The 21,992-nt window shown below is 53.7% G+C and overlaps 1 protein-coding gene across 3 annotated transcripts in view; it reads right to left on the reverse strand.

The window, feature by feature from the left end:
• Nucleotides 1-742: 742 nt before the first annotated feature.
• LOC121459210 (SH3 domain and tetratricopeptide repeat-containing protein 1-like) overlaps nucleotides 743-21,992 on the reverse strand; it is a 43,067-nt gene continuing 21,817 nt past the window's right edge. For all 3 annotated transcript variants that reach the window (XM_041668723.1, XM_041668724.1, XM_041668725.1), the window contains 13 exons: nucleotides 21,339-21,485; nucleotides 20,555-20,765; nucleotides 20,020-20,096; nucleotides 19,089-19,284; nucleotides 15,767-15,900; nucleotides 14,587-14,628; nucleotides 10,674-12,353; nucleotides 7,611-7,791; nucleotides 5,946-6,096; nucleotides 4,516-4,638; nucleotides 3,838-3,988; nucleotides 2,714-2,910; nucleotides 743-1,055 (listed from right to left, as the gene is read on the reverse strand). In XM_041668723.1, the coding sequence (XP_041524657.1) occupies nucleotides 798-1,055; nucleotides 2,714-2,910; nucleotides 3,838-3,988; nucleotides 4,516-4,638; nucleotides 5,946-6,096; nucleotides 7,611-7,791; nucleotides 10,674-12,353; nucleotides 14,587-14,628; nucleotides 15,767-15,900; nucleotides 19,089-19,284; nucleotides 20,020-20,096; nucleotides 20,555-20,765; nucleotides 21,339-21,485 (3,548 nt within the window). In that variant the 3' untranslated portion in view covers nucleotides 743-797. The remainder of the gene's footprint in view (nucleotides 1,056-2,713; nucleotides 2,911-3,837; nucleotides 3,989-4,515; nucleotides 4,639-5,945; nucleotides 6,097-7,610; nucleotides 7,792-10,673; nucleotides 12,354-14,586; nucleotides 14,629-15,766; nucleotides 15,901-19,088; nucleotides 19,285-20,019; nucleotides 20,097-20,554; nucleotides 20,766-21,338; nucleotides 21,486-21,992) is intronic.

Below are 21,992 nucleotides of genomic sequence, written 5' to 3' on the forward strand. Positions count from 1 at the left end.
GGGACACCAGGTCTCAGGGACTAGGTGACAGCAGAGGCCAGAGGGGAGCAGGCAATGGCAGGAAGCGTGGCCATGAGGCCATTCTCAGGCAGCAAATGGCAGCACTCTGCAGGCCAGACAAGCCTGGTCCAAGGGACACTGAGCAGGGAGAATCTTCCTCCTATGGCCCATGGCTCTCCTGACATCACCAGAGGTGGTGATGTCCACAAGCTGCTCTGGAGGTCAAAGGGTCCACGTCCCTGTAGGCAGGCAGAGTGGTCCCTGTACTTGGCTCTGAGGTTCAGTTCCTACCTGCTGTGACATGGATATTCTGGGTTCCCCATATCTCCCACTGTCAAAAGGGGCCATCATGACCTTAACTTGGGAGGATGAAAGACGCAAGCTTGTGTCAGATGCATGAGCAAGCAGAGAGGGAGACAAGGCCACCTTAGGCCCTGCCAAGGGACAATCATGACCTTACCTTTTTATAGACAAGGGAACAGAGATTGAGGTAAGTGACTAGCAAAGGCCACACCACAAGAGAGCCAGCAGGAGGCCTTGAAAACACCTGCTGGGCTCAGTCCTCACTGGAGACAAGGTGGGCACAGGCTGCAGAGTGGGTCCAGAAAAATGGGTCAGAGAGCTGGGAGGGGGTAGTGCCTACACACCCACTGGGACACATAGCACACACCTTGAAGATACTGCAGTTGCTGAAAGATATTTACTACTGTTTGGTCCTTTCTTCAGCACCCCACCCCCCAAATAAGTCACCCACACCCGAAAAATAAAGTCCTCTTGTACAAGTCTTTCTCAGGTTGTCAGGATGAGTAGCCAGGGGCCAGCCAGGATGCCAGGCCACAGAAGCGCTGGGGCACCAGGTTGGTCCTGCGGAGGTTCAGTTCTGAGGCAAAGGTCCTTGCTTTTTGGTAGAAGAAGAGGGACATCTCCCGGTCCATGAGGAAGTGGTGGTAGATGGTGGCCAAGCGTGTGTAAATCTTCAGCTGAGCTTTCTTGTGGCCCAGGTCCACAGCCGCTGCCAGTGCCAGCTGGTAGTACCCAGCTGCATCAAAGGGATCCTGCAGATAGATGTGTTTGACTGGGATTTAGCTGACTCGCTGCCATGGGGTGGGGGGGCGGTGAGTGGGGAGGGTACCTGGAGCAACCCCCAAGGGCTACACTACACCAGGGTACACCCACCCAAAATGGTTGACCCATAGGCCAAATCAGGGTGCTATGAGGGCATCCCATCTTTTCCCATCACAATCATAACTTAGCCTCTTTCCAACAGGGCTAGAGTTTTCTGGTCCTTGTCTTTGAACATCATTTTTTAAAAACTGTCCCAGCAAAGGGCACACCAGCTTGGGGGCTAGCTCAGAGCAGCAGCAGGTCTATCCTACCCCAGCAATCCAGGAGACCAGGAACAGCTTTATGGCTGCCCCTCAGGTCCACCTTGTGCACACATCTGTGCCCCTTTTCTGGAGCTTCCTCCTTCCTCCAGGATTGCAGAACCTCAGGCCTTGACTTGTCATGGCTTCTGCTTCTCTCCTGAGCCTCCTGGCTGCCTGGATCTTACTGTGCCTCGCCCCTAGTCATTCCAGAGGGTTGTATGGTACCTTCCTTGAGGGAGGTGGATCCCCTGGGACTTCAGAGCCTCCCTGACTCTGGGGGTTTCCTGGCCCCAGAGTGTTTGTACAAGTGGCCTATTTCCCTGGGAACTAAGATGAGGTATAATACACCCCTCTCCCAGATCAAGAGCATCGTTGCCTCAAACTCAGCATCCCAATAGGATGCAAACTCCCTCTGGACCCACCCCAGGAGTCTCCCATTACCCTAACTTCTTTCGGAGGTCTCCAAAAGAGTGAACTGAAGGGCTTCCTGAGACCCCACCCAGTCTGCCTCCCCTTGTTCAGCATTTGTGACAGTCCCCTTGGCTGGCAAAAAAGTCCAAGATCTACCAATATCTCCTCTTGCACCAGGCCCACAGAGCCAGTACCTGAGAACAGAGCAGAGTGGGCCATATACGGTGGTGGGCACTCCTCACCCTGGGCTCCATACATGGCCCACTCCTTCCTGGCTATCGCTGGGACAGGAGGAAGCATGGGGGTACTGCATCTCAGGGGGAAGAGAAGCTCTGGAGGAAAGGGCACCCAGCTAAGCAGGAAGAGTTGGAGCATGTGTGTCTGCACATATGTGTGGCAGCTCAGATTCACACATGTACCTGGAGCTGTGACTAGCAAAGACTCAGAAAGGGAGCCTGTGATCGGTATACCCCTTCTGGAATCTCAATTTCCTTCACTGTGAGGCAGATGACAAGGACTGAAAATGCCACAGAATTCAATAAGGACTTGTGGGGAAAGGCTGGTACTCAGCTAGGCTTCCTGGAAGAGGCATCAGGATGTGGGTTGGATTCTGCAATGTGAATCTCAGGGGCCAATGCTCATAAATGTCCTTGTCCCTTTATGTTTTTTTGGGGGGTCACCACATCCAGGAGGCACCCTAACTCCTTTTCCACTACTGGTATAGGGTAACCCTGTATCCTTTTCTTGTAACTTGAGAAGGCCAAGCCTGACCAGCACAAGAAACTAGCGCTATATCCTGACCTTGCTGGTTTCTCACAGCCGGGGCTTGCTCCCTGAGGACGCGAGGCCATTGCTGGGCGGCAATGACTGTAAGTGCAGACCTCACACTCAGGAGAGCAAGGTCTCGACCCCAGGTGGGGCCCCTTCTTGCCCACCTTCAGGTCATAGAAGATGATGTCACCCAGCACCAGGTACACCTTCACATAGTACAGGGTCTCCTCGTCGAATTCCAGGGGTGAGTTGCAGAGTGACAGAGCCTTGAGGAAGAAGTGCTCAGCCAGCTCTCCGTGGCCCAGCCGGTGGTGCAGGGTGGCCAGCCGGTGGTAGGCCACGCGCTCATTCAGGCGGTCACCTGGGGATGCAGGTGGAGGGGCAGGGGTGAGGACACTGCCCAGTGGGGCAGGCATGGCATGAGCCAGTCAGGGGTGGGGGAGCATGCGTGTAAATGCAACAGCACATCACGGCAGCTGTGTACACTCACAGCCTTGAACCAGGCTGCTCTAGCTACGTCTTCCCTGTCCCCAGACTCATTTTGTCAGCTGTAAAGTGAACTAATGACAGTAGATCCCTTTCTGTTTCCATATCTGGCAAAGCTTCAGGCTCACATGCCCCCTTTTGTGTCTACATGGAGTTGCCTGGGGAGAGGGGGTGCCTTCAGTTAGGCCCGTCCATGATCTATGCATTCTCAGGCACAGGGCTCAGTGACTGGCTGTGGCTGCTGCCTTATATGCTCAGCACAGTCTGGCACTTTAGGGAGCCATGCTTAGAGCCCCAGGCTTAGCCTTGCAGACAGGGAACCTGCGTGGGTGGGCTCGAGTGCCACTTCATGAAGCCCATACTCAGTGCTCTGAGTTCAGCTGCATTCCTCCTGCAGGCCTGAGGCCTCACTCGGGGCTCCCTCCTGGGAGGAGCACAGACACCCAGTCAGTGGCTCAGTGTTGGGGAGAAGGAAGCCTAGCACTAAGCAACAGGTTGCAGACAGGTGAGGACAGGAGAGGGGGGAAGGGACATGGGAGAGGACAGCATATACAAGTCCACCTGTGTGGAAGGCAGCTGGCCAGCATTTGGTGCAGCAAGAGGAGAAAGCCTCAGAGCTCTCTTGCCCTTATGTCCTTGCCTGCTCTGTGCTCGGCCAGGGCTAGATCCTGCCAGCTCAGCAGAGCTGCCGTGGGCCTCAGCCAGCCTGCGCAGAAGATGGGAGATGCCGAGCAATGTCTGCTCTGCTCACTGTCCTGGGACAGGATGGAGTGCAGGGCAGGGCACGGGGCTGGGGACTCACCTAGGGTGATGCTGAGTCCTAGGGCCTCATGGGCGAACTCCAGGCCCTCCTGGGGTGCCTCCAATGCAGACAGAAGGGCCACCAGCTTGTTACACAGGCGCAGCTCTGCCTCTTGGTCCCCTACGGTCACAGCCAGGGGCAGCGCCCGGTCCTGTCCACATATTGAGATTAGGTTTCTGCAGTGCCCACCATGCAATACCTCCTGGGCCCACATGTGTGCAAGGAACTGCCACCATCCTCCACTGTGTGGTCTTTTCATGGGACCGAGGATGGTTCTGTCCTGAGACCTCAGGCTGGGATGTTACTAGTCAACTACACCTTCAGCCTCAGCACAGCCTGCGCCTCTCTGCCCAGGAGACAGGGCTTAAGCGGGACAATCAAGTACTTTACTAAAATGCATGACATGTGAGCTCAGAGTCAGCTGTACACTGTGAGCCATGAGGACAGAGGAGAAGCCATGTCTTTCCTGGCACCCTATGTGGCCTTTTACACATGCCTAGGCCTCTCGAAGCCCAGCTTCTGCATCTGTAAGGAGACAGGATTACCCAACCAGGGCTGCTTCAGATATTAGCATGAGGCATATACTGTGCTTTACAGAGGACTCAAAGATCACTCTAGGAAAGCTAACTACACCGCCACTCTCTATCTCCAGGTGGGAAGCGTATGGTGGCCACTCACCCGGTAGAAAGATACAGCTTTTTCCCGCTCCCAGGAGCCATTGAAGAAGATGTCCCCAGCTGCCTCAAACAGCTCCAGCCCCAGCTTGGGGTCCCCAGTACACAGGGCTGCGTTCTGTGCCACCTGTAAGAACCAGAAGTTCTCTGGAGATAGTACCACCTGGGGTGGTCATGCCTCCAAGATGGGCGGCCTCACACTTGGAGGCGCCAGTCTTTCAGTCTCTGTGTGTTTGTGGCTCTGAGAAGAGCAACCTTCAGGACCCGAGAGCCAGGAAGTGTCGATTCAGCTGTAGCCCAAGAGTCCAGCAGGTGTGGGCTGCCCAGGTGAGCATAGAACAACTGAGACCTGGACTCTGGCCTGCCCACCATGTTGGAATCACAGTTCCCTGCCCCTACATTGCCTGTGGCTGCCACCACATCCTGCTTCTTCCTAACCCATCCATGCCCACCTTCTCGCCCATCAGTGCCACAAGACAGGGCCTGAGGCTGCGGCTTCCCTGCTGTGTCCAGGGATTCCTGCAATGCCTGGTGCATTGACGATGCCCAACAAACACCTGCTCAGTGATGAGACTAAATCTACTCACTCTCTAGCTTCTAGGTTGGACCTTAGTATTCTCTTCCAGCAGGTGGCGCTAGCTCACCACCCTGACTCAAAGCTGTTTGCCTTCAGGCTCAGCCGGCCCTCTCCAAGCAGCTACCAGCCACAGCCCAGGGACCCTCTGAGCCCTGGGCTCCTTCCTTGATTCTAGATCCTCCGTGAACAGTGCTGCCCCTGTGCTCCTTATCTGTACAGATCACACTGTGTTTGGGAAGCATCACAGCTTCTATGATAAACATGTTTTGAAGTAAATGGACCATGAGCTACTGAAGCAAGTCCTTCTGTGCAGCGCAGACACAGCATCCTTATACACACTGAGCACTTGCTATGTACTGCCAAAGATGGGTACTGTGAGGAGCCCGCCCTCTGCCCAGGGAGCTCAGATGGTTGTCAGATAGTCTGGGCATTGAAGGAGACTGAGGGAGCCAGAGTGGGCCCTGGGATCCCGTAGGTACTCAACAGTGATGGATGAGCAGATGGACAGATGAGTGAACAGATGGGTAGACAGGTGGATGGGTGGGCAAGGAGTGAGGGACAGGGAGATGGATGAATGGGTGAGTAAATGGGTAGGTTGAGAGGGTAGATGGGTGGATATATGATTGATTGTGGATGGGTAGGTGGATGAGCAGACAGGTGGATGGGTGGGTTGGTGGACAGGTAAATGGGTAGGTGAGTGGGTAGATGGGTATCCATGAGTGGGTAGTTAGGCAGGTAGATGGTGGGTGAGATGGGTAGTTAGGTGGGTAGACAGGTGGTTGGGGGTAGATGAGTGGTAGTTAGGTGGGGTAGGTGGTGACGAGCAAGCCAGTGCACCCTGATGGCCCTGAGCGCACCTGGATGTACAAATCCACCAGCTCATTCTGGCGCAGGATATAGTAGATCTTGCCGGCCTGCAGCCAGGCACGCGCCTCCTTCTCCTTCTGCTGCAGGTCAATGAAAATCCCCAGGCTCCGTTTGGTGTAATCCAGAGCAGACTTGTAGGCCCTGGGGTCAGACACAGGCGTCAGAATAGAATCTGCCTCCAGAATGGTCTGGAAGGTCAGGACCTGAGGGGATCCTCTGTAGGGAGCATCCTGTCCTGCCCCAGGCACCCCAACACAGCATGGAAAGACAAGGGGAATTCTTCAGAGGGAAGACAGGCAGCTTTGTGTAAGTAACCCTATACACAGGCTGAATCCAGTCTGTAATGGCTAATTGTATAGCAACTTGACAGAAGCCAGTCATTAGGAAACAGGAATCTCACTTGAGAGTATGTCCCCGCCAGGCTAGCCTGTGAGCAAGCCAGCAACATGCTTTCTTGATTGATGACTGATGTGTGAGGGCCCAGACCATGGCGGGTGGTGCCATCCCTGGGCTGGTGGTTCTGGCTCTAGGAGAAAGCAGGTAAGCAGCACCTTCCATGGCCTCTGCATCAGCTCCTGCCTCCAGCTTCCTGCCCTGTTTTGAGTTCTTGCCCTGACTTCTCAGTGAGGGGCTATGATATGGAAGTATAAATGGAAATAAACCCTCTCCCCTTCAAGTTGCTTGTAGTCATGGTGTTTTAGGGGCTGGAGAGATGACTCAGACGTTAAGAGCACGAACTTCTCTTCCAGAGGGCCCGGGGTTCAATTCCCAGCACCCACGTGGCAGCTCACAACTGTAACTCCAGTTCCAAGAAACCTGGCACCCATGGCAAAATGCCAATGCACATAAAATAAAAATAAACAAACCCTAACTAAGACACAGCCTCTTTCTTTTCTGGTACTAGGGAGACATTGGCATAGGGCAGAATTCACATCTTAGGCTGGGTTTCTCAAACTGTACACACGGCAGTGGCACAGAGGATGCTCTCAGCAGTCACTGTCCCTGCTCTGAGTTTCTGACCTGAGGCCTGGCCTGGGCTCAGCACCTCCAACAAGCTCCCAGGGAGATGGATAGCAGTCCAGGGCCATACTCCAGAAGGGTTGCTCTAGGCCGCTAGCCCGCTGCTCCTGCTGTGAGTTATATGTTGGGACAGGAGCATCTCGGGCTCTTCCCTCCTTCAGTATCCCTGCCTTAGAGGAGGTGTCTGTTGAGGATTTTGCCAGCTTTCAGGCTACCCAGAACTTCAATGTTGGTCACACCTTAAACATGACCCCGAGATCCGGCTCCAGGGAAGTTGGCTCTGCCCTCTATGGTGAGAAGCCTGAAGAACATGTGGCCACCACCATATGTCTGGCAGGTGAATGACACCCAGCTGCTCTGGCCCCAGAATGACAACTAAAGACCAGGGGCGAGTGGAGGTCAGCTCACAGCAGCAACCATAGCATGGGTGGCTTCGAAATGCCTGTATCGGGGACCCTTGTGTAACTGAGAAAGTGGGGACAGGCGGGTAGGAGGGCTAGTCCCTCACCAGAGAAGCCTATGCTGGGATTCGGATGTCATGAGTGGAATGATACCGGCCCTGAGGGGTTGGGATGTGGCTGGTTCCTGGCAGGGGAGCTCCCCCAGGCCTTGTGTCCCAACGCTGGTGCTCTTACCGCTCGGTGCCCAGAGACAGGTAGAGCTGGCTGATGGCCTCCAGGAGCTGACCCTCCAGCACCTTGTCAGCCGTCCTGCGCGCCAGTGCCAGCTGGAACTCATGGTAGATGACACATCGCACCTCGTTGGGCATGACCTTGCTGTAGAAGTGGCACAGCTTTTGCACAGCCTGTAACTGACCTAGGCGGGGACAGAGACAGGATGTCACTCTCCTGGCTCCATCCCCTCGGAGGCACCCCAGGGCCTGTGTATGGAAGGGTTAAAGGTCCCAGTGTATGACTGCCTCTGCTTTACTTCATGAGTCAGGTCCTCAAAAAGAAGAATACTGAGCCCAGAGCCAGGCTATGTAGTCTGTAGAATAGCATGCCACGATGTTGCCATTAGTTGACATACCAGGGAAGCTTGCAGATAGTGCTGGCCATTCCAGCCAATCCAGGGAAGGGTCCTCCCTGTCCAGGTGCTTGCCCTGGTCCACACCTTTTGTCTGTCTCACCGCATTCTCCCCACCTCCACCCTAGCCTAGCGACCAGGGAAATAGCAGCTCAATACAACTGGACACATGGATAGTCCACAGCCAGCATCCTGCCTGGAGCCTGCCACAAGAATAATAGATTTAGCCTAGCCCAGGACCCACAAGCCTGTGCTTCATTCAGGAGGCCAGGCTCCAAGCCATGGCTCTTTGGGCTATCCCAAAGCCAGGGAGGGGCTGGGAGCCATGTGGCATCCCCAGCTGTGAAGACAACCCGGAAATCAACACTGAGGCAGAAGGCCTAAGCCATAAGCCAGCCTGACCTCAAGGGCTTCTTAAGGGCTCATGAAGCAGTCTCTAAAGACACACACTGGCCAAGCTTCAGTAAATGCAAAAGGATGGAAGTCATAAGGAAGGTGTTCTTCAGCTGCACAGCAACAAAGCTGAACTACAAAAGAAGTTCAGGGCCAGGCTGGGCGACTTAGTGAGACCTCATCTTTTGTAAAAGGCAAAAGAAGGCTGGGAATACAGAAAGGTTACAGAGCATTGGTCTAGCATGCATGGGGCCCTAGGATGGTTCCCAGTCCCGCTGAACAGACAGACAAACAAATCAATAACATCAGAAAATTTGGTGAGTTCACAGATATGTGAAAGTAATCTGCCCATGCCTGAATAGCCAGAGATTAAAGGAAGAGACACAGGGAAAGAAAAGCATAGAAGTTTAAGGGATGATTGGGGTGGAGACTTGGCTCAACGGTCAAGAGCATTGGTTTCTCTTGCAGAAGACCTGGGCTGATTCCTAGCATCCATATGGTGCCTCACAAACACCTGTAACTCTAGTGCCAGGGCACCTGATACCCTTTGGGGTACCAGGCACACATGAGCTACACATTTCATATATGAAACAAAACACCCATACAATATAATAATAATAATAATAATAATAATAATAATAATAATAATAAAATAGAAAGTTAAAGGATGTTGAAAAGCAGAGCTGAGGGGGAAACTTATAGCTGTGAATGCTTTTGATGGAGGTGGGAGGGAGGGGGAGAAGTGGGGAGAAGGTGAAGGTGAGAAGGGAGGAAGGGAAAGGAAAGAAGGGGTACAGGGAGACAGGGAGAAGAGAAGGGAGAAGGGGGAGGGAGGAGGAAAACCCTCAAACCTCCACTCCCACCCTACTGAGCTAATACGTAGCAGATGTGATGCTGGTGAGAGCAGGCCAGCGGTGGAGGAAACTCGCAAAGCCAAAGTCTGATGCTTTGAAAACCTCGACAGAATCATAAACCTTTCGCCAGCCTGACCAAGAAAAAGAGGCTGCAAATTTCTAAAACCAGAAAAGAGGGTGCACGCTGCTGACAGTCTTGTGAAAGGACAGACTGCCGTGAACCACTGCCCATCAACACACCAGAACACTTTCCAGAAAGACGCACTGCACCAACACTGGCTCAACGATGACCTGGCCTGTGGCCCCGGCATTATCCCTCAGCCTCCCAGGGGAGGAGGGACACATACTGCTAGGCCCTCTGCTGCCGCTGTCCAAGTTTGAGGGGTATCTGGGGAGGCCTGGCAGGATGGGTTGGTGGCTCTGTGGCCGTGTTGTTGAGGCTGTGGAAGTCGGCCCACAGAGGAAGGATGTAACCTGAGACTTCCCTGGGTCCCTTTCATACCAGAATCTGTCCTGCCAATTCCTTACCTATTGGACCCTGCTTTCCTCCTTTGTTCCCTCTACATGACTGTGTCCGTAAGACCTCAAGTGTGGGTTAGGTCTCTGCTGGAGAACAGACTCCAGGCAGATTCACTTATTCTGTCTTCCCCACAGTCACAGCGAGTGTTCAGTTGCACTTGATGGCTCTCCAGTCCTCTTAGTAAAGGGGCAAACCACGGGCTGGGGTTCATGGTACATGCTTAGCACCCCAGCCAAGGCTTCCCATTCAATACTGCAAAGTGCATGGATTCAGTCACCCTGTGCCTTACCCAGTTCTCCCTGCTTGGCTAACCTTTCCTCAGTCCTCTGGTCTCAGACCAAAGAAACATCAGCCAGCCACAGGCTGGAGTAGAGCTGCCTGTGAGCATATGGATCACTCTCTCTATGGCTATTCTTACCCGGCCATCGATTTTCTGTTCATCTCCAGACCCCAGCAAGAACAACATGGTCTCACTTGTGATGGGGCTGGGATCACACCTGTACAAGGTCCCTGTGGGTGAATTTGATCTGTTGTAAGGTTCTGATGACTTCTAGGAAGAGGCCATGGGAGGTGTTCAGGGCTGCAGACAATGTACCTGGAGGTCTGGTTCACAGAACCCCAGGCTTGTGTTAGCTCAGTGTTCTGTCTAAGGTAACCTCTATTCCGGTGCTGGGGCAAGGGTGTGGAGTCCTTAGAGCAAGGTACTTTCGGCTCACTCCCTATGTCATTATACCTAGCCCAGCACAGGAAGAGGCTGCATCAATGATGGTGGCGAACATCTTCAGGTTTCTACTACCTGGAGGACAAATAGCCTCTGTCCTCTGCCTCCCACCCCAGGGAACTCTGAATAAGGAACGACACGCAGACCCCAGGAGGTGTGAAGAGGGGACAAGGGTGGTACTTACTCTCCAGATGGTCCATTTCCACAGCCACCAGAAAGGCCCACTCGTAGTAGCACTTGGCCTGCTGAGAGAGGGCCCGGCGGGTGCATAGTTGGCCCAACCACAGGAGAACCTGGGTGAAGTCCCGGCCACACACACCACTGGGCAGCTGGGAGAAGAGCCCCACAGCCTCCCGCAGGTAGTGTTGTGCCAAGCTGCGGGCACCAGCTTGTAGGCACAAGGCCCCAAAGTTAGCCAGGACTACTGCCTGGCTCTGCAGGTGGCCCTGGCCGTAGGCCATGTGCAGAGCTCGGAAGTAGCCTTCAGCAGCCGGTCGGGTCCTGCCCGTCCTCTTCAGAGCCATGGCTACCATGTTGGTCATCACACACTCCTGGGCCTTGTTGGCCACGGCTGCATCTGAAATGGATTTCAGGATGTCCATGGCTATTACGCTCTTCCCACAAAGCATGTGCAACCAGGCAAGTGCCACCAAGCGGTCCACGACAGCGTGGATCCCAGCTGCAGTGTCAGCTTCTGCAGCCTGAGACATGAAGGCAATGGCCTGGCTGTGCTGCTGATGGTGGCTGTACAGCTGAGCTAGACTGGCATATAGAGGTCCACACAGTGCCTGTCCTATGCCCGGAGTGAGAGAGGCCAACGCCTGCCTGAGGTAGTAAGCAATCTGGGAGGGGAGGTGGTGGCTTGCCCTCCTTTGGCTGTTTGGCCCAGGAGCATTCTGGAGTACCAGGTCCACGCTCCTCAAGGAGCCGGCCAAAGAGCACCTAGTCCGCAGTGAGGACACCCTGATGCAGCTCAGTGCCAGGTGGGGCAGGCACTTCCTGCCATAGATGTCTGCCAGAAGCAGGTAACAGTCCTCAGGCCATGAGGCCTGTGGGGTCCCCACATCCCTGTTGAGGCGAAGCAGTCTCTCCAGGTAGGGCAGTGCCTCCTCAGGCTGCTTGAGGTGGGTGTAGTGCCTGGCCAGCAAGAAGCAGGCCCGGGCTTCGGCCTGCGGGCTGAGGCCACAGATGGCCCTGCGCAGTGTGTACTTCAGGAGCTCGGCATCTGTGTTACACACGTGGCCCGGTGTCCCGAGGAGAAGGGCTGCGGCTTTGGGTGCCACCTGTAAACACTTCTCCCCGTTCTTCTGCTTTAGGTACACAGTAGCCAGGCTGGTATACACTGCTGCCACCAGGAAGAGGTCCCCAAAACTGCCCTCTAGAGCTCCCAGGGCTTCTTCAAAGTACACCCGGGCCTGGGATAGCTTCAGTTTCCGGGCACACAGTCGCCCCAGCAGGAGGCAGAGCCTGGCCAAGGCCATGCCCAAATTGACTTTCTTGGCAACTCCTCGGGCCTGTGCCAAGCGTCCAGCCAACTCCTCTTCATCGTCAAAGCTACAGAGGACAGTGCTCAGCCAGGGAAGTGAGATGTCATACAGGCCCCGGAAGTGGGCTTCGTAACCAGGGGCATTCAGGACCTGCAGCAGTGAGTCCAGAGGCTCAGGATCTGTCCAGTCATCTTCAGGATCCAGGCAGAAGGGGGGCTCCTCACTGTCAGCTGAACTCACTCTGCTGGACACTGCTTCCAGGCTCTGGGCTATTGGGTCTTCAGGGTGGTCGGGGCAAGCCTTGCACCGTTCTAGAATGTCCTTTACCATGTGCAGCGTCTCATGTGGTTCTGGGTTCAGGCGAGGCAGAGTCATTTCTAGAAGTCACAGAAGGTGCAGTTGGATTAGTTTTAAGCCTAATTTGAGTCCTAACTTGACCTGTGTGACATCCTCCATCTCTGCCCCACCCACTATTCCCCTAGCTGCAGATTCTGGATGACACTGTCCCACCCGGATTCCAGAGCACTGGAGGCTGGATCAGGGCCAGTCCTGCTGGCTCTTGTCAGCTTTCCTACCCAGCAGCCCCCTCTCTTTGACCTGCTCTTGGACAGCAGAGTTTTCAGAGGCCCTGCTCGTCAGAGCACAGGGGTGAATTGTAGACGGTTTCTCTTTAGAAAGAAAGGAAAGCTACCTAAACACCTGGCCCACAGCAAGAGTCCAGTCATAGGTGTGTGATTCTGCAGATCCCTCAGACTCTAGAAGCTATGAAATCTCTGACAGCCCTTGGCACAACTAATCCGCATGGGCTCAAAGGCTGCCATATAAAATAGGCAAAGTTAACCAGGCTGTAGGGGTCATAGCTCAGTGACAAACAGTGTATCCAGAATGCATGTGGCCTGGGTTCAATACTCAACAATACACACACACACACACACACACACACACACACACACACACACACGAGAAGGTAGACAAAACCAATGACAATGAGGATAGGGATGCTGTGGTTACTGGCCTCAGTTGTACCACTCAGTCAACTGGGTGGTGGTGTGGTGGTGGCACACACCTTTGCTCCCAGCACTCAGGAGGCAGAGACAGGCTGGTCTCTTGAGTTCAAGGCTATCCTGATCTACAGAGTGAGTTCCAAGACAGCCAAAACTACACAGAGAAACCCTGTCTTGAAAAATCAAAACAAACAAACAAAAAAAGAGAGCGAGAAAGGGACAGTCTCCTTGGGGAATGACCCCAGGGAAGGGTCACAGATTGGCCATTGAGCACAATCTACTACCACCTGCTAGCAGGACCTTGGCCTCAGATGGGCTCAGATCCAAAGTCACACCCCTCCATGGGCCAGAGCAGACACTTGTTTCTCCTGGGAAAACACAAGCTTAACACAGAGTTATTTGGAAGGAAATGAATGAACAAAGGCTCTGGAGCTCCTCTACTGGGATAAAAGAGCCTCTTTGCTCTCAAGTTTGAAAGTTAAAATATGCTCAAAACATGGGCTGGAAAGACGGCTCCGTAGTTAAGAGCACCTGCGGCTCCTCCAGAGGCTTGGTTCCCTGCACACATGTCATCTCATAACCATCTTTAATTCCAGTTAGAGTGGGGAGTCCAATGCCCTTTTCTGTCCTCCATAGGCTCCAGGAACACATGTCTGGTGTATACACACATGCAAACAAACACTTAGACACAAAAAAGAAATAAAAAATAAATAAATCTTTTATAAAAATATGCTCACACAATCTGAAGTCAAGCGTGGTAGTGCCCACTTACGATTCCGGCACTTGGGAAGCAGGAGGAAGAAAAAGTATTCAAGTTTCTCTTTTGCTCCATAGTGTGTTTGAGACCAGCCTGAGACCACTATCTAAAATTTTTATTTAAATCTATCTCTTTACTATTCTGTAAAGCCTTATAACAGACCTGAGACTATCAGATTGGTTATCCTGGGCAGAGGACGGGCTACCTGGGAGAAAGCTGCTCCATCCTCACCTGCCTCTGCTCGCTGAGCCCAGAGCAGGAAGCCTGGGGCCCATCCCATCAGTGCCAGGCTCCTCCTGGCCCTCTTGCTTGAATCCCACTTAAGCTTAGATGGGTCCATTGCTGGGGAAAATCCCAGGACCCTGAGGGGCTCACAATTCTAGATCCTCTGTTTAGACCCTCTAGGGAAAAAGATGGCTGCAGAGGAGCGATGGGAAGGGCATTCCGGAATGGGCCCCAAGAGGGAGGGACCTCCAAGGTTAAGTTGTGGGGGACTTTCTCTTCAACCCCTAACCAATGGGCCCTCAGTGGAAAATCTGGGTGACTGCATCTGGTCTTGAAAAGGAACCCACAGCAGCATGGGCTGGAACAAGGTGAGAGGGATGCCCAGCCTTCTTGGGAGGTCCTGATGAGGCCATGCATCTACAGGAAGAGATCTGGGTCCCCAAGGTTTCCACAGGTGCAACAGAGGAGCTCCAGGGCACCCATTCCACATCCCCCACATCCTGCAGAGGCATGGCATTGGTGCTGAGTGCCCATGGTGCCCCCATACTGCTGCCTCTGCCCTGTGTTCACACCTGGTAGACTCAGCCATGAGTGGAGGAACCTGAGCCGCAGGGCGGTACCTACCTCGTTGCTCCAGATGCTCACCCTCAGCTTCTTCTAACCAGTCTAGGAAAGGGAAAAGAGAAGCAGTCACTCCTCCGCCTGCACCCTGCATCCTGCCTCATGCGGCCAGGTGAATGCAAGCTCTCCAGTCACTAGCGCCTACAATGGCCAGGGCCAGAGAATCCATGTTCTCAGATGTTTCCAGGCAACGATGGAGCACATGTCTAGCCCTGGTGTCCCCATTCCCACACATCCTACTGAGGGTGCCTGGGATCCTTGTCAGCTCCATGACAAGAGGGGCACAGACAGCTGCGGAACAAACTGGGCTGGGTCTCTCCTCTGCTGATTGCTCTTCACCCAGGTGGCACTGGAGCCTCATTCCTACCTCCTTGGGTTGGCACTAACTGCCTGCTGGATTGCTATAGCAACAAAATAAGGAAAAGATCTGAAGAAAACATATAAAAACCAGGAAGTTATAACATCAGACAAAACTTTGAGGCTTGTCTAGCGGAGAGCCTTTAGTAGTTCTGGCCCTGGGATTCAACAACCTTGGAGCCAATTCTGTCTAGAGCTGGGTAAAAGGAATCTGACGGGCACTGGCAGAGGAGCCAACCCCATGTGCTGGTAAGGGTTCTGGTCAGATCACAATGGGGTCCCCAGGCTGTCCTACCCTCAGAAACTAAGGGTTCAGGTGTGTCACCTGGTGCCTGTTGACAGTGGAGATAGGTTTCCTCTGCAGCTAGGGCCTCAGGACTGCCTTCTGGGTTGCCCGCACCCAGCCCTGAGGGCACATTCTTGGCTTGCCTTTCTCTGCTCCCTGGTAGACTTTCACTGCTTCTTTGAGGACGTCCCAAGAGAGGTGGTGTAGTTGGAAAGGGAGGGGAGGAGAGAACCCCCAGGGAGCTTAGAAAGAGCCAGAAGCATCCAACCAGCATCCAGCTCTCTTGGGATTAAGGCACCTAGCTCTCTTGGGTACATGAACCCAGCCCTAGCAAGGTAGAGTGTAACCATCACATGTGGCCTTAACCAGACCACTGGACTCCACCCAGCTGCAAAGCATTTGGACCACACCCTTCAGAGAAGTTCCTGCTCTTCCAGGAATCTGCCCTGGGACGACTCCAGGTTAATCTGACTCAGAACAATCTTTATGCCTCCCCAGCTCACAGAGAGAACAGAGGTACCACACACTCCCTGCACCTACCCAGGCTGCATGTGGTACACACATCTGTGCCAGATGTTCTGCTCAGGAGCCGCCGAGCATCCTCATCTGAGAAATGGCCCTCTCTGCGGAAGAATGATCTTTCTTCCTCACTAAGGAAAAGTGCACTTTCCAGACTAGAGAGACAGAAAAAAAAATCCACAATTAGAAGAACAAATTCAAAGTCCAGGAGGCCCCCGGGAGAGTGGGCAGAAGGAGCCTGGCCAATGGAGTCGCTCGCCTTCAGGCTCGCCTTCAGGTTAACTGAGTTTACTGTCATTCCAGGACTCTGGAACAGAGCCAGCGGTCAGCTGAGCACCTGTAAGAGCCAGATGGCTTCACTCCACTGCATTTCCTACCTCACTGAGGACACTGCCCCCTGGGAGCTGTGTTTTCTTTGTAGGATGGAGCTGTCCAGATCCAGGAAACAGGATCAGCAGCCATGTATCTCTACAGCTAAACTTGGGAGGGTGTTTTTGTTTGTTTGTTTTTGTTTTATTTTTTTTTAAAAACAAAAGTCAAAATTTCACAGTAAGACCCATTTCTTCTCCCTCATTTAACTGCTGGGCCCACTCAACCACAGTGGAGACACCAAATATACACAAAGCCTTCCTGCCTGGTGGTGGTGGCCTTTAATCCCAGCACTTGGGAGGCAGAGGCAGGAGGATCTCTGAGTTCGAGGCCAACTTAGTCAACAGCATGAGTTCCAGGACAGTTAGGGTTGCACAGAGGAACCCTGTCTCGGCAACAAACAAACAAACAACAACAAAACCCAAGAGGACCCTTGTTAGGTCCAAGATTAAGAAAGACTAAGTGAACAGGAGAAACAGCTCAGAAATTAAGAGTACTTGCTACTCTTGTAGAGGATCTCTGAGTTTGGCTCCTAGACACAACCATCTATAAATAACTCCAGTTCCAGGGGATCTGATGCTCGCTTCTGTTCAAACACCCATTTGGTGCATAGACTGACATACACACAGGCAAAACACTCACACACATAAAATAAAATAATCTCTCATTTTTTAAAAGAGATTTAGATTATAAAGGTCCTGGGAAGGTGAGTGCCTGGGTAGATTCATAAGCCCCACTTGAACCGTTCCCTGTGAAGCCACCACTCTTCCCACAGTACCTAACACAAGGACGGGGCTCATGTGGCCATGAAGCCAGGAAGAGGACACAGAAAGGGACAGAGGGACAAAGGGAAAAGCGAGGGAGGGAGGTATTTTGCCTGTAGGACTAAGTTAGCAGGGGAATGTGAAACTTTAAAATGCACCTTCTATAGACCAAGGAAACCACAGCCCAGCCCAGCCCAGCCCTTGGCCTCCTTGGGCCTCTGAAGGCTGTGGGGAAAAGCGAGGCAGGTGACACAGGGAGTGTGAGCCACTCTCGGCGGTCATCTTTGGCTGTAAACAGGATGTGAACAGGTGGAGATGTGAATTTTTTGAGTTTTGACACTCACCCTGGGCTTATACTTGAGATCCTGGCTTTAAGAGCCAAGTACTGCAAAGGGGTAAAGGTCTGTGACTTGCAAAACTCATTCTCAGATGGTCTGGAGACAAATGGAAGGGGGAGGGGGAGAGAGAGAGAGAGAGAGAGAGAGAGAGGAGACGAAGCAACCAAGATGAGAAGCTGGCTTCAGCCATGAGCTGGTAAGGGATGGATGTTGCTGTCTGCTCCTACCTTCTCTGTCTCAGATTACATCAAGAGAGAAAAAAAAGAAGAACCTCTGGGCTGTTCCCAAGGTGGGAGCCCCCAGGTTTAAGGCAGGAGAAATGCCAGAAAATATTTGAGTGACAGAGAAGTGGATACAGTCCCTTGCTGTGAAAGATAATGCCAACATCCCCAAAGCTCCAGGGAGACAGGGGAAAATGGATCAGAACCCAGCTCTTCCAGCCCAGAACCACCAAAGCCACTAGGATCCCACATCTGCCAAGAGGCCAGGGACAGAGGATGCATTGCCTGGAGAGCCGCACCATCTCTGTATTGAGAGACCAAGGACCACCTGAGCTAATGAGGTTATCATATAAAGCAACACTGCACAACTCAGAAGGGGAGAGCCCAGAGTTCTCTGTCCCTGGAGATGGGTGCAGAGTCTGTGGAGGTCACCCAATGGGGCATAGATAGGCTATGTCCCTATTCCGCATGCGTGCTGACCTTCTGATGGGGTGCTGGAAAATGCGGCTCTAAGTATGACCAGTACACAGGTCCAGCCAGTGTCTGCCCGCTCTGACTGACAGGGACACTTTAAATCAGGGGCTAGAAGGGAGGGGACTCATAAGGATGGCAGCAGCCTTAGAAACTGCATCTGAGAGTCGGCTATGGGATCCATTGGCAAAAGGGCCATTGAAACATGTCCAGTTTGAGGGAAGCATGGCTATAGAAGGGACAGGAGCAGAGGACAGGTTCTCTGCATACACCTGTATTTCTAGGCTCTTCAACTGAGGTCTTAACCAGGCCACGTCCAGGGGAAACCAGGAACTGACCAACAGTAGGCTCAGCTGGGCTCACTGGACACTCCCCGGTCACTCCCCACCCACCACTGTCCAAATCTATACAGAGTTCATCCAGAAATGACCAGAGCACTCCTCTGGAGGTCCCCTCGGCTGGAGCAGATGCAAGCAGACAGAACAGGGCCAGGGGTTAATGAATAGGAATGGGATTACAGGCTGGCAGGGCCCCCGGGGAACCAGGTGACAGCGAAGGGTTACCCACATCTGTTCAGAGCTGAGCTGATGGCAAGAGGACTCTGAGGCCATGGAAACCAGGTCCAGAAGCTTCACAGGGCTTTGTGTTGAAGAGGGGACATGGAGAACCCTCAAAATGCCTGTACCCCTGGAAGCTGGGAAGGCAACCTTGGGAATTGGGTCTTTGTGTCTGTCACCAGCAAAGCTGAGACAGATAGTAGCAAGTGTCTCAGAGGAGGAAACAGACTTGGCTGAGGAGTCACTGGGAACTTGAAGAATCCAGTCAGAAGCCAGGGAGGCCCACACTGGGGGGGGGGGCACTGGGCTCAGCAGGAAGACTCACTCACCACTCCCCAGAGCCACAGCGGCTCAGCAGCTGCACCGCATGCTCCCAGTGAGGGGGTTATACCTAGCAAGTGGACACTTTTCACCAAAGCATGTAGAGCTGACACTGTGAATGGACACCTGGACAGTCACACAGGACCCCCTGGTGGCAGCCTGGACGGGCTGATAAGGTTCAGTGGAGGAGGGGGAGGAGCTGCCCAGGACAGTGCCCAGGTGGCTCCTGAGAGGTTAATGGAAGGTGGCAGCATCCCCGTAGGAGCAGTGTGGGGTTCAGGAAAGGGACCTCTGCCACTCACTCAGATGCCGGGCCCTGTATGCTGACGAGGCCAGTCCTCACAAAGCCCACCTGGCCAGAGGCCACGTGCCGGCCCACACACCAGGGCAGGCCAGGCACCTGGGCACCGATGATCTCGATGACATCACCGACACAGAAGGACATCTCTTCGGGCCCTGAGCCCTGGAAGTCAGCTACCGCAGAGGCCAGGCCAAATCCTGAAGGGAGAAGGCCATGTGGTCAGAGCTGAGGCCCTGTGGACAGACAGGGTAGCCCTCAGGAGTCTGTTGGTGTCCATAACTTGGCCAGAGGTGTGTGAAATGAAGCCTGTCTCCTGAGGTCTGAGGAGCTGGGTCTCTCTGTGGTCTTCAGAGGGGCCATTTGATCCTCATACCAGATGGGCCACCAAGGCTGAGACACTGGTGAATTCAGCCCTAGGCCACCAGCCTTCAGGAATAGGACTCGGCCTTACGCAGCTCAGACTGTGTGCACGCAGCAGGCACAGGAACCATCCAACACCAGCAGGCTCCACAAGGGGAAGAGAAATCTGTTGCCATCCCCACCCCAAGGGCAGCCTGAAGGACCAGTTCCTCATGAGGAAGACCCAGGACAGGGCCAGAAAACTTATCCACCCTCCATCCTGACCCACAGATTGTAGGCCAACCAGTCAGCCAAGCCTAGGATCTTCCAATGAATCAGTCTCAATGGGGTATCCTATGAGTTCACATTCCTGGCTCTGCGGGGTGTGAGAAGAGTCCCAACACATTTCCTGAAGAGCTGGGCAATTTAGTTGGGCCCTAAACTTCTCTGAGCTTTAGCTAATTCTGAGTATTGTAGAAAGGATGTCCTCTTCTGACTTAGGGAACACTCAGAACAAACACAGAAACTTCCAAAATACTAGTCCCTGCCGTCTTCTGCCACCTCTCCCGCCGGGAGGGAAGTCTAATACTCACCCATCAGCTGGGCCTCAGGCGTCCCCGGTCTATCCATGGATTCATCGACAGGATCCCATGGGACCCTGAGAGTCCACCTGGAGTGGGGAGAAGAGGTCTGTGCCGTGGTCTCAAACTGGGGACAGGTGTGCCCTATAGAATGCTCAAGGAATAGCAGCCCTTCAGGATGCACAAGGATCCCGCCCCTTCCACATACCTGCCAGGTGTGCGGCTGGTATGTGTGGTGCTACCAGGCTGGGTGCCTCACCCTAGGGGGCACTGCCGCCCCTGTTACCATGAGCCATGAAGATCCCCCTACCCTCCTCCCCTGGCAAAACATGTGCCCTGCCACTCTCCTGGAGCAACCGGGGCCAGCAATTTGAAGGCCCACAGCCCAGGCAAGGATCTGGATTTCGACTCCTGGATCCTATTTGCTCTGTGGCCTGGTCAAACTGCCCCCACCTTGGGCCTCAGTTTCTCCAAAAATCTTAGCTGATTCCTGCAGCCCCTCCTCTGTTCCAAGGTCTCAGGATGGAGATTTGAGCTTGGTACCTACTGGTGGAATGGAGTCAAGGGCTCTGGCTCGGCCTCTGCTGCTTCTGCCTTGGAGGATGTGCTGGGCGTGGGGGAAGATGAGTCTGTCTCCAGGATGGCCACTCCCAGAGGGACCCCCGAAGTCCGCCTGAGGGCCTGGGAGCCCTTCCTTGCACCCTGAGGTCCCAGCGTCATTCTCACACGGTGGTCAGGACACAGAACAAAGAAGGGCCCTTTGAAAGGACAGACATGGTCAACAGGGTGACCAGTGGGGCAGTCATGGCTCTGTCAAACAGGAAAGCTGCCAGCCCTAACTTCAAGGAGACCCACAGTAAGGGCAGGGACCCTACAGGAGCCCACTGCACCCTCTTCTTCCCAGGATACCCATCTGTGGAGGCCCAAAGGAGGTCCCAACCTCACCTCCACTGACACTGTGAGGCATGCTCAGACTCAGGGACAGACATGGGATTGCGCTTCGATGTCACCAAGGAGCCTGGCCTCATCTTGGTGTACACCCATGGCCAGGAAAGAAAAGCAGCCCTGAGATTCCTTCCTGGGGACTCAAGACCCTTTTTCTATAAGGCCAACAAGCTCAGAGCACCGGGTTATAGACAAAAACCCTTCCTCTCCATTCTCTTTACCCCTCACCTCTTTGAGAGTCACATACAGTTTTGTTAACCAGTGACAGTGTCTAGGGCACCTTATGCTACATCATGCCTCCCACCCATGACACTCTGTGTCTAGAGCTATCCCCCACAGTGTCCCCAGCCCCGTGAGATCTAACCATGGTCACCGTTGCTGCCCACCTTCCTGGGCGAGGAGGCTCTTGTGTGTCTGCTTCAAGGCATCCTTGCTTACATACATGAGAATGGCCGTCTCCTCCTCCTCACTGGGTGAGAGCAACCAAAAGGTCTGGTCCACCAGCAGGTTCTCCAGGCAGTGGTGCGTGAAGCCTGCAAGACCAGGTTTGACTATCAACAGGCTCCAGGAGGGGCAGAGAACCCCAAGACCTCAAATACCAGACCCAGAGAGGACCCTGATAGACGGTTCTTCTCCAGATTCTGTGGGTCTCTATCTTACTATCTGGGCTGTTAGGGTTACACCTGCCCACTCACTCACTACTTCATATGGCCTTGTGTCTTGGGGTTCAGAGATACCAAGAGTGCAGTGCTCTGCACACTGTGATGCCAGTGTCCTCCATGCCCACTTCCATCAATCATGTGCAGGCCTGTGGGATGCTGGGTGTCACTGCCCGCATAGGGACCATCCATCCTGTTATCAAGGACTGTTTAGCTGGGAGGCCTGGCCTCACTCCCTTTATAAAGTCAGGGCAAATGCTGAGAGAACCCTTCATTTACAAATGTTGGCGGACACAGAGGACAGGAACTAAACAGGCTACTGTTTTCTGGATGGCAAAGTCCCTGACTGGTACCTAGAGAGTATCCAAAGGCCAAGCTGAC

Source organism: Microtus oregoni, unplaced genomic scaffold (assembly GCF_018167655.1).
Source record: "Microtus oregoni isolate MIOR12 unplaced genomic scaffold, Mior012 000019F_ref0000042, whole genome shotgun sequence".
NCBI lineage: Eukaryota > Metazoa > Chordata > Mammalia > Rodentia > Cricetidae > Microtus > Microtus oregoni.